Below are 12,703 nucleotides of genomic sequence, written 5' to 3'. Positions count from 1 at the left end.
TTATTGGCCATTTGTACTTTTTCTTTTGATAATTCCCTGTTTAATTCATGTGTCCATTTCTTTATTGGGATATTGATTCTTAGGGGTGAATTTTTTCAGTTCCCTGTAGATTCTGGATATTAGTCCCTTATTGGCTGAATAGCTGGCAGATTTTCTCCCATTCTTTTGGCAGTCTCTTGAGTCTAGTGACTGTTTCCTTTGCTGTGCAGGAACTCTTTAATTTGTTGTAGTCCCATTTTTTTCATTCTTTCTCTTAGATGTTGAGATATTTGAGTTCTACTTAAGAAGTAGTTCCTTATATCTACATGTTCCAGTGTATTTCCTACTACTTCTTATAGTTGTTTCAAAGTTTCAGGGCATTATATTTAGGTCTTTGATACACTTTGAGTTGATTTTAATACAGGGTGAGAGACAGGGATCTAGTTTCAGTCTTCTACAGATGGATATCCAGTTTTCCCAACATTTGTTGAAGAGGCTGTCTTCTCTCCATGGTGTATTTTGGGTTCCTGTGTCAATGATCAGTTGAATGTAGATGTGTGGATTTATGTCTGGGTCTTCTATTCTAATCCATTGTTCTTCCTGTCTGTTTTTGTACCAATATCATGCTGTTTTTATTATTATGGCTCAGTAATATAGTTTGAAGCCAGAAATTGTGATACCTCCAGCATTGGATGTTTTGCTTCGAATTGCTTTGTCTATTTGAGGTCTTTTGTGTTTCCACATGTGTTATAGAATTGATTTTTTTGTTGCTTTGCAATTTTGATAGGTATTGTGTGGAACATTACAAAGTAATAAAAGGAACAAACCATCAAGAACATAGCATAAAATGTTAGTGAAGGCAATTTCACAAACTAAACACTATTGGAAATAAAGGGATCGATTCATCCAGGTATAATAAAAATGGAAAATTTCAATACTTATTCTCATGAATAGATAGATTTTCCAGAAAAAAAATTTAATACATACACTTCAGAATTAAGAAGCATGTTATATCAAATTGATTTAACATGTACCCAGTGAATTTCTATTCAACTGCTGCAAAATACACATACTTCACTGGAGTCACTGGAACTGTTATGCCATAAATAATTGTTTCCATATACAAAATTGAAATAAATTATTGTATCTTATCAGCTTATACTGGTGTAAAACTAGAAATTAATAGCAAAAAAATGCAGAAATCATAAAAATGAACATTGGAAAAATCCAGTGGAATTAAAAAGTTCACATAATTAAATTTAAATGAAAGCAGTAGCTACCAGAATATGTAGGATATAATATTGATAGTTTTAAAAAGGGAATTTTGGATTTATACAAACCCACATTTAAAAAAAATCTCATGGATCTAAAACAAGTAATAACTTGGGTCACATGACAAGGGGAAGGCACATATGGGAGGTATGGGGATAAGTAGTGTTTGATGTTCCCACTGCAGAGGAACTAATACAGAAACCTTAAAGTGACAGAGGTTAACATGAGAAGGGGATCAGGAACCAGTTTATAGATCAGTTAGAGATTATTCAACTTGGGCCGTAACACATTTGTACATGGAAGCAATGCTAGGAATGTCTCTGTATAGCTATCCTTACCTCGACTAGCAAAGAAACTTTGTCTTTCTTATTATGTTTATGTATTCTCTTCAACAAAATTAGAGGTAAGAGCAGAACAGGCTCTTCTTGGAATCGAGGGGGTGGGGGAGAGAGAGTCAGGGTAGGGGGAAGAGGGGAGAAATGACCCAAACAATGTATGCACATGTGAATAAACAAATAAAAATAAGTTGCACTAACACCAATCCTCAAGTTATTTTGTAAGATAAAAGCAATCCTTCCAAATTCATACTATGAAGCCAATATTTTCCTGATAGGATAGGGACACACCAAAGAAAGAAAATTATAGATCAACTTTCTTCATGAACATAGACACATAAATCTTCAATAAAATTCTTGCAAACTCAATCCAAGAACATACACTATGATCAAGATTGTTTCATTCCCAGAATACAAGGATGCTTCAAATAACAAACCAATAAGTATAATAATGTACATAAATGGAATTATGGATAAAAATCTCATGATTATTTCAATAGACGTGTAAGAAGCCTTTGATGAAATTCAATGTTCCTTCCTGATAAAAGCCATTCAGAATCAAGGAATAGAAAAAGGTTACAGCTCAACATAATAAAGATTACCCAATGTGATCTGCAGATTCAATGCAATTCACTACAAAAATACCAAAGATAATCTTCAAAAACTAGAAAAAGATATCCTCAAATTAATATGGAATCACAAACATCTCTAAATAGCCAAACAAATCTTGAGCAAAAAGAACACATCAGGAGTTATCATCACACTACACTACCTGACTTCAAAATATACTGCAAAAGTACAGTAATGAAAATAGCATGGTACAGACATAAAGATATACATAGGCAGCAGAGAGGTACAGAGAAGAACAGAGAGGTATGAAACAACTTCATATACCTACAGGAAACTGAATTTGACTAAAGTGCTAAAAATAAACTATCCCAAAATCTTATCCTGGGAAGACTGGATAATCACATGAAGACAAATAAAATTAAACCCTTATTTCACACCACAGACAACAGTGAAATCAAATGGACTAATGACATGAATGAAGGAACTGGGAGCATAAAACTATTAGACAAAAACATCAGTGAAAGGCTCTGTGATGAGGGAGAGAGAGAGAGAAATCAACAAATTGAGGAGATGGCATAAAGAATATGAGGTATTCTTTGCATAATATAAACAGATCTGAGGTTAATATCCAACATATATCAGGAAAAGAAAAAAATAATTACTAGAAAACAAGTATCCCCATTTATAAAATGGAAAAAAGACCAAAATAAACATGGCTCAAAGGAAGAATAAAAATGCCAACAGGTAAAGGAAAATGTCCAGTTTCACTAATTTTCAGTGAACCACAAATCAAGACCAATATGATATTGGACCTCACACCTGTTGGAATTGATTTTGTCCTGAGAGAAACATGATTATTGATGAGGATGTGGGGAAAAAGGAGTTTCTTACATACCACTGGTGTTAATATAATTCAAACAATATAGATTAGGATATAAAAGTTTCTCAAAATGTTAAAAAAGAGCTATCATATTATTATATGATTCAGTGACCTCAATCCTAGATATATGCCCAAAGGGTACAAAATCAGCATGTCAAAACATCTGTTCTCCCATGCTCACTGTAGTGGAACTCACAGTAGTGGAAACTGTATACCATCCAAACAGTTCACCCATTGACATAAATGAATAAACAAATAAAGAAAGAAAGCATGATCAATACACACAATGGAACAGTATTAAAGCACAAGCGAAAAAGAAACCCTGTAAATTCACACCAACATGAACCAAGACAACATTATATTAAGTGAAATATACCAGGTACCAAAAGATAACTACCACATGAAGCCAGTGATATTGGAATTAAAAAATGACATCATGGATGCAGAAGAATGATCGTTACCAGAGCCTAGAGCATCTGGGTGGTTTTGGAGAAATTGTGTTCACAGATTACAACATTCCAGTTAGACAGGAAAAATAAATTAAGAGAACTATTGTACAGTGTAGTGATTAGAGTTAAAAGGTTTTACATTCTTGAAAAATTCTAAGTGGACATTACAGATCTCCCACAAAAATGATGACTATATAAAGTAGTGTACATGCTCATATTCTAGATTTAACCATTTCACAAGGTGATGCTTATAAACAAAATGGACACATTTATGTACAGTATTATATTAATTAAAAATGTAAAAAATGAAAACCAAAAAAATAAAGAACTTGTGCCCTTCCATAACATGGTGAACACCACATAAGCCATTAAATCTCCTCAGATTCTTCAAAACACATCATGATCCTTATAGAAATTTACTTACTTAGGCAACTCCTAGCCTATGACATTTGAAATAAGTTTCCCTTGGAAAAAATAAATCTCTCTTTTCCTGTGGATTCAACCATAGCAAAAATTGATTGAAAACTCTTCATTCTGGGGGCTGAATTAAGCTATGATACATTGTAAGGACTTTTGTAATATATTCAATCATATAACATTTCAGCTCACCTTTTCAGGAGATTTTTTAAATTCATGCTGTTGATTTCTACTTAATAGTTGCCTTCACCTTTTTGGTTATTTAACTTCCCTCTTATGGTTTCCTTGAGCTTTCATATAACTTTCTACAGGATTGATCACATACACATGTGCAGAAGGAAGCCCGTGTTACAGAGTACTCCTGCAGAATGTGAGTAACAGGGGCAAGGGACTTTTGGCTCCTATATTGTTTTCTTTTTTGTGGGTAAAGCAGGAGACTTTAAGCTTCTATATTTTTAATAGCTCTCCAAGCCACACAGATAAATACTGTTCAGTTATTTCCAATAGTACTAAGCACCATAATCACTTGCGGTGCTCTGTAAGTGTCTAATATATGAACTTTCAAGAAGGGTCTGAGTAGCTTTCACTAATCCCACCAAAAATTCTGATATGAAGCTGGTGTTGGAAACTTAAAGTCAAGGTATAAATATGGTTGGTTATATTCATAAACTGAGAAGTTGAAGAGAGTGAATATTTTGAGGAGGAAGGTCTGAAACAGAGAATGTCCTGACTATTATCGTCATAGAACTCTATGTTTCCTACTCGGTAGCCAAGTCCATTTGTTAAAAGAATGATCAAGTGAAATAATGTATATTTGATTCTGAATAAATATTAGTTTAGGTCCTCAACACAAGAAAACTGTCCATTATGCAATATCTTTGTGCCTCAAGGGAGCAAATATATTTGGGGACTAGAAAGACAATAGAATAATTTCTTTAATTAGGAGCTCTGCTAATTCAACTGTTGAAACTTTAAACCTGTCTCTATTGCCCCTCACCTGTCATTCTCTGATTTCAGCTTTGGTGAAAAAACTTAAGTGGGCTTCCTGAGGAAAGACTGTGGAGAAGAAGAAGCCTTGCTTACAACCATTAGAGAGAATTGGTGGTCTGGGTGAAGGTAGGTTGGGTAAGATAAAAAGAGAGAAAAAGCACGTGCAGGCTTTATCGCTAAAATAATGAGAATGATAATGTTCTAAGGTTTCTAACTCTTTGGAAGTGAAGTCTCTATACTTTGGGGGAACTCTACTTTATACTGAGTCTATTCTTTCTCACACATTATTCTGTTTTCTTCTCTCACACTTTGGAACCTAGAACATCTTTCCAGTAAGAACTGTTTATTAGTGAGTATCCACCTCATACTCACTCTTACCTAAGAATTATAATTTCTTTGTATTCAAATATTTATTCAGCAATTACTTAACAAAAATCCATTATGCAGCAGAAATTGACAATTTTACTCTACTTGCTTGCATTTTCTGTTCTAATCCCTAAGTATTTTACTGGATTATTTGATTTACAGATAACCCTTATTACTTCTATATTGTTTTAATTACCATTTCACTTTAGTGCACATAAATACCATGTGCCAAAGAAATACTTATGAAGTTCAACACTCAAACCGATTTTCTTTTTTCATATTAACAACCCCTGTAGATGTTCAGAAAAAATACCATTTGATTGAAGTTGAGAAACATTGCATTGGTGTGTTATGGGTTTAACAAAAATACCCTGTTCTTTTAATCTCCTATTGGCAGTGCTTGGAAACAATCATTTTTTTTGGTGTTTGGAAATTGTCATTGGTTTCTTTTCTTACTAATAGGTCACTTATGGCAGGTCTAACCACAGAAATGTCAGTAACGTTCTCTCAAATGCATTTTTCTATTGTGATCATCATTATGTGTTAGATTCAATGACCTATTTTTGTGTTGAGTTATGTTAGTCACTATCTTATGTGAAGCAGGCTTCCATTCCTAGATTTGACATTAATAGCTCTTCGTGGGTTATAGTTTCAAAATAGATATGATGTGTTTTTTTTAAACTTTATTATTCAGTTTTATGTCAATGTTTAGGGATATGCTATGATGGATGATTACTTTTGTTATAGTGTTGGTATGTTAGTCTTGATTTTTATACATCATTTGTATTTTTTGAACACTTGCACTGTCATAGGATGCATGTAAGCCTCTGACAAGGCAAAGGATGAGATGTAACTATTAGAAGCACAGAGGCACAAATGAACATCGGTTTAACAGTGTTAAAGGGACATTAAGGAGAGTAAGGAAGCTTGTACTTTGGGCTTCACATATTGTGTCCTTCCTGGCCCTCATTTTCAGATCTTTATTACAGTGGCCTCTCTGATTCCCTTCTAAACTAGGTCTCCTTCTGACAGAACAAATGCACATTACGTTCACTCAGTCTAGAATGTTTTCCTTCCTTCCCTCCTCTGATTGCCAATGACAAATTCCTCCTCTCTTGGATAAACATTTCTATTCTAAAGAAGCCTCTCCCACCCAATTCCCCATGATGAAATGACACTCAATGAAACTTTTCTGATTTTTATCAGTTTCCATTCAATAGACATTAATAACACTGACACTTTTTGTCATGGAGACTCTAAATATTTTTTAAATTTTACATTTGTCTTTACAAAATTTTAAGTGATTTGCGTATAGAAATCTTGAATATTTTAATCAGATCTAGCAAATACATTTTTTCGTTAACACTTCTGATTTTAATATAATGCATATCCATTCAAAAGCATGGACATTAGAGCAGGTGCTCTCACACATGCATTGCTCTTAGTGGTAGTGTGATACTGCTTCTCCTCTTATCTATGTCACCCAAATTCTTTTTTCTCATCTTTGAAGAATTCACTGGAAGGAATTCTCTGAAGGAAAAACCCATAAGTGGCCCCAAATAATTTCCATCACTCAAAAATGGTTTATATATCCATTCTATTTAGAGTAATCAGGGTTCCATCCTTGATGGCTGCTATAGTTTAAGGGGATATTGCTAAATGGTAGCCATGTGAGACAGATTTTTTGTAGTGATAAGAAGTTAACACTTATGAAATGCCCATTGTATGTGTCAGGATCTCCATTATAGTAAATACATCATCATGTTATTTAATTTTCTATTCAATCATGTATCAAATATCTATTTCTACTCAAGAGGATAAATATTTATCGCTAAGATAATTTAATTAACATTTTTGGGGTCACAAAAATTATGAGCTGGTGATGTTTGGCCCAAGAACCCAATTACAAAAATCAAGCTCCATTCTGTGATTTGGGAAATTTATATACCAAATATATTTATCAAAAAGGATGATAATAATAATAATAGATACCAGTTATTGAGGCTCCTACTGAAAGCTACTTTACACCTCAAATCAGGATAGCATTAATAATAAAATTTACCAGAAAAGAATGAGATACTGTGAATTAACTGTTACATTGCTAGCAAATGTTAAGTCAGGGAATAAAGACTGAGTCATAAACTCATATTTTATCAATATTGTGGAGCTATTATAAGGAAATTGGGAATTATCAAGGATAACTCATGAAATGTCTGCTAATATTCTGCAAGGCTCATAGAAAAGAATAAATTTATGCCCGTGAATTAAAAAAGGTGACTCAAAAATGTAAGTGGATGTGAAGCAAGAGAGATTTATGCTAAATTAAAGGAAGTTTGAAAATTAATTTCAAATTGAAAGGAACTATCTCTGGCTACATGAATCATTGTCAAGGGAAATAATCTTGGAGCATGAAGGAAATCCATCCCACAGTGACAGTGTGAGGTGATAACTACCTGAGCGTCAGTTGAATGTTTCTAAACTTTTGCTTGTTTCTTAAGGAGAAAAGCCAGTGACATGAAAATGGAAAATCACACATCAGTGTCACAATTCCTCCTCCTGGGGCTCTCAGATGATCCTGAGCTACAGCCCCTTCTCTTTGGGCTGTTCCTGTCCATGTACCTGGTAACAGTGCTTGGGAACCTGCTCATTATCCTGGCCATCAGTTCTAATTCCCACCTGCACAACCCCATGTACTTCTTCCTCTCTAACTTGTCTTTTGTTGACATCTGCTTCACCTCCACCACAGTTCCAAAGATGCTGGTGAACATTCAGGAACAGAATAAAGACATCTCCTATTGTGGGTGCCTCATACAGGTGTATTTCTTAATCATTTTTTCTGGAATGGATAATTTCCTACTATCTGTGATGGCCTTTGACCGCTTTGTGGCCATATGTCACCCCCTAAACTACATGGTCATAATGAACCCACTCTTCTGTGGCCTCCTGGTCCTTCTATCTTGGCTTATTATTTCTTGGGTCGCTCTGCTTCATATTTTACTAATGAAACGACTGACATTCATGGTACACACTGAAATCCCACATTTCTTTTGTGAACTTGCTCAGGTTATCAAAGCAGCCAGTTCTGATACCTTCATCAGTATCATCTGCCTCTATGTGTCAGTTGTCCTGATAGGTGTGTTTCCAGTGGCTGGGATTCTCTACTCCTACTCTTATATTGTCTCATCCTTATTGAGGATGTCCTCCACGGTGAGAAAGTGCAAGGCATTTTCCACCTGTGGGTCTCACCTCTGCGTGGTCTGCTTGTTCTATGGAACAGCACTTGGGGTTTACCTTAGTTCTGCTGTCACTGGGTCTTCCCAGGGAAACATGATAGCTTCACTGATGTACACTGTGGTCACCCCCATGCTGAACCCCTTCATCTACAGCCTGAGGAACAAGGACGTGAAGGGGGCCCTGGGAAGACTCCTCAGAAGAGCAGTCTCTTGGATTTGATGGACCACTGACCTCAGAACTAAACTCATATTATGGCCACTAAGACAAATTCTGTGAATTTCAATATCTTGGTTCTTTATTGCCTTCAAAAGACAACAGTACTTCATATTCTTTTCATGCTATTTATTATTTTATGACATTTTGAGTTGACACATATTAATAGTATGTAATGTTTTGTTGTGGTGATTCCTTATGTGTGTATGGTGTACTTTGAACAGCTATCTCATATTCTATTCCCAAAGCTCAAATGGCTTTGCTTGTATATTTGTATTTCTCTCCTCAAAAACTTCTCCCATTATTCCTTTTAATTTTTTGTTTTCAGTAGCTGGCCCTTAATGATTCAATTTGGATCAATTTTGTAGGATTTCCTGATTTTATTTTATGACATTTGAAGCATTTATTTAAGAAAATTTCATATAATTGCCTCAAATATTATCCTCTTGAATATTAGCTTTTCACTTTAATGTGGATAACCTCTTGTTTTCCCTGGAATAGCAGAATGAAATTTTTCAAGGCAAAGGAAAATGCTTATTACATCAAAGCTGTTTGATTTTATTTAATATTGAAAATATTTTGAGGTGTTTCATCTTACCCCATTTCTGAAAGGAAGAGAGTGAGAATGAGATTCCCAATAGCATGGAACATGTCATTGCAAAATCCTGCTTTTGTAAGAACAATGGTTGGATCATCAACAAGAAATCCAGAACTTGTAATTGAATGTTGATTTGTTCATGAATCATAGTGATATAATATGGAGGAAGATTCCAAATCATTGCTTCATTCTGACCATTACTTCTCCCCCTTTCCTACTTTCCTTCAATATTTTCTGTTTTCTCTCACTCCTTACTTCCCTCCTTCACTTATTCTTTCTTTTCAGCTATTTTATGGGTTAACATCAATTATGTCTGTTCTTTTCTATGACTCAGGAATATTTTATGATATGTAGGCACCACAAGTTGTTTATCTGGTTAACAACTAGATTGATGTTTGGGTAATTTCCATATTTTGGCCGTCCTTCATAGGGATGCTATGGATATGCAGCTATATTTATTCGAATATATGTTCATGGTACTATCTGATGTTTCAAATGTGACAGATGAAATATATAATGGTGATCCTATCCCCTTAACATTACACTGCCTAGCAATGAAGCCAGTTTAGTTTTCAAAGCCCAAACTCTGAGGATTGCACAATGATGAAATTGTTTAGCGATGCATTTCTCAAGTCCATTTCCTCATCATTAAGCAGCACATAACTATATTGCTTTATTTATTTGGCTAAAAAAAGCTAACAGTAGAAAAATGAATTGTGTATTTATTGTATATTTAATGTTTTGATGAATTGTCAAATGATTTTAATAATATATAACCCACTTTAATTTCTAATGTATGAGGTTTTGATAACTTCACAATCTTACCAACGCTTCTCATGTTCAATTTTATAAAATATGTAGTATCTCATTGTGCTTTGACTTGGTTTCTCTATGGCTAATTGGTCATCTTTTTAGGTCCTTGTGGGCATTTAACATATCTTGTAGAGATAAGTTATTTCTTTTTTTTTCATTTTGTAATTATGCAGCTTATACTTCTATTCCTGATCTATAAAATTTTGGTTATGTTCTGTATAGTTGGCCTTTACCAGATAAATATTTTGCTAATATTTTCATATTCTTTGTGATGGCTTTCATTTTTTTAAATATATAATTTACCATTGTTAAGTACACTCATCAGGCTATGCACAAGATCTCTTGATGTTATTCCTCCTTCCCTCAGTGTGTGCCCTTTGACCTATATGTACCTAATCCTCACTCCACAGCCTCTGAAAGTCACAATTTTATTCTCTGACTCTTTGAGTTCTACTTTTGTTAATCAACTTAAGTAACTTTGTGAACTGTTTGTATATATATGCCTGGCTCATATTACCTAACATAAGTTTGTGTAAGTTCACACATGAAGTTGGAAATGGCAGAATTCCTTTTCTAATGTCCGAATATATATGAATATTTATATAGATCTATGTATATATATTTATATATATATTTATATTTATTTATATAGATCTATGTATATATATTCATCTATATACATAGATGTATGTATATATATTTATATATCTATATACATAGATGTGTCATCATATTGTGATGAGAATAACAATTACTCTCATAATTACGGATGATCAGCATTTTTTCATAACTCATAAGCCGTGTTTTTCTCCTTTTGAGAAAAGCCTAGGGTTTGAAGAGTGTCATAAGTGGTAAAGTGCCTGCCTAGCATGCATAAAGCCCTGAGTTCAAACTCCAGTACCAACAAAAAACAAAAAAAGAAGAGAAAAATCTATTTAGGTCTGCAGAGAAAATAGTCCTCCAAATTCTAGCCAAATTAGGTCATTTTGCAGCAGACCCTCTTTCGCATGGTCTGACAGTGTTTACTAAAACCTTCAATGTTTCTTATAAAGACAGGACCTTGTGTACTCACACACTAATTCTACTTTTCTATGTGTGGCATGCTTCTACCCTCTATTGGGGAGTGCATGAATGTAGAGCTCTGTACAATCAGACTGTGGTAGTCAGGGTGGGGTAGGAGTTGGGGTGCTGTGACTTTACTGAGTGCAACTGCTCTGTTTGTAACCCTTAATAAACACATTTACTCATCAACATAAACTTGTTCAAGTCATTCTTTGTTTTGTCAGCACCATGTCAGTCTGGGAGGAGGTGTTTCTTTAGAGTCTTCCCAGAACATTCACACAGTCACTTCATGTACTTTGAGTTGACTTTGTTTTATGTTGTGAAATGAGGGCTTAAATTCATTCTTCTGATATGGATATTCATTTTAAATAATTAACATTTTCTGAAAAAATTTTCCTTCTGTACTATGCATTCTTGGCATCTTTGTCCAAATTTAATTAACAAGCAAACAATAGTATGAAAAAAGAGGAAGAGACTCTTCTTGGATTCCATGGGGACTGTAACTCTCAAAGAGTGATCTAAAGTTAATTCACCCCATGGACACGAGGATTGCAGCCTCCCAGATCTGTGAATCTGCTACAGTGTCTTTCAGAGGCCATGCTTCTCTGTTTACTTGTGGCCTGAAAATGCTGTAGTCTTGGTTGCTCTGCAATCAAATTCAGGACCAATTCTCTATGACCTTTCCAGGGTAAATACCATCATCCTGTAGGTTCACTTGCATCCTTCCTCAGAAGTCTCCCAAATCCTCAAGAAAGAGAACTGCATTGACCCTGACTGTGTCACTGGCTTTTTGTTGTTGGATTGGCCCATGGGCATCAAAGTGGCAGGTGGCATACAGCATCCCTTTTGTGGAGTGAGTATGGTAGATGGGGAGGTGAGACTGGCATGCATACTATGGTGAAATTGTTCATTTGAACTCTCTGGAAGTCTGAAAAATCTGTTATAAAAATATAGGAAATCTGTAAATATCATGGATGGATTGTAAACTTATTTCCTTCTCTGTGTTCCCATTTTCATGGGTACAACCTTTTGGGTTAACTCCAAATATGTTACAATAAAAGTAATATCCATGTGAATCTCTCCTTCATCAGAATTGAAATCCTAAAATAGAGGTAAAATATTTAATCATATTGATCATTATTATTTCTGAAAGAAGTATAGCATCTGTCACATGTAAGGCTTAAAAAACTGTATTTTTGTTTTGTGACATATACCTTTAAATATATTTTAATTAGCATAACATAAATTGCATGAAGGAAAGGACTTTATCTTGACATTTTCATACATGCAAGGTACTTTGATCTCATTAATGTCTTCATTGTTCTTCTTATACTCCTCTTCCCTTCACACTTCCCCTTCTACCACTACAGTACTTTCAAGACATTGGCTTTTGTGTTTTGCTTTCACATGTCTTTAAGTACAAGATTATACCGAATGCTTCCTTGTGAATTGCCATTCTGTCACAAATGAGAAAAGCATGTGATATTTGTCTTCGTGGGACTGGTTTGTTTTACTTTATATGGTG

General features: G+C 34.5%; 1 protein-coding gene across 1 annotated transcript; it reads left to right on the top strand.

Moving 5' to 3' along the window:
* Window positions 1-7,760: 7,760 nt before the first annotated feature.
* Window positions 7,761-8,711, top strand: LOC109676445 (olfactory receptor 7D4-like). Its single transcript, XM_020152856.2, has one exon. It carries the CDS (start codon window positions 7,773-7,775, stop codon window positions 8,709-8,711), a length of 939 nt encoding a protein of 312 aa, XP_020008445.1. The 5' UTR covers window positions 7,761-7,772.
* The last annotated feature ends 3,992 nt before the right edge of the window (window positions 8,712-12,703 follow it).

This window comes from Castor canadensis, chromosome 14 (genome assembly GCF_047511655.1).
Source record: "Castor canadensis chromosome 14, mCasCan1.hap1v2, whole genome shotgun sequence".
Taxonomy (NCBI): domain Eukaryota; kingdom Metazoa; phylum Chordata; class Mammalia; order Rodentia; family Castoridae; genus Castor; species Castor canadensis.
This window is presented reverse-complemented; position numbering and strand designations above follow the sequence as displayed.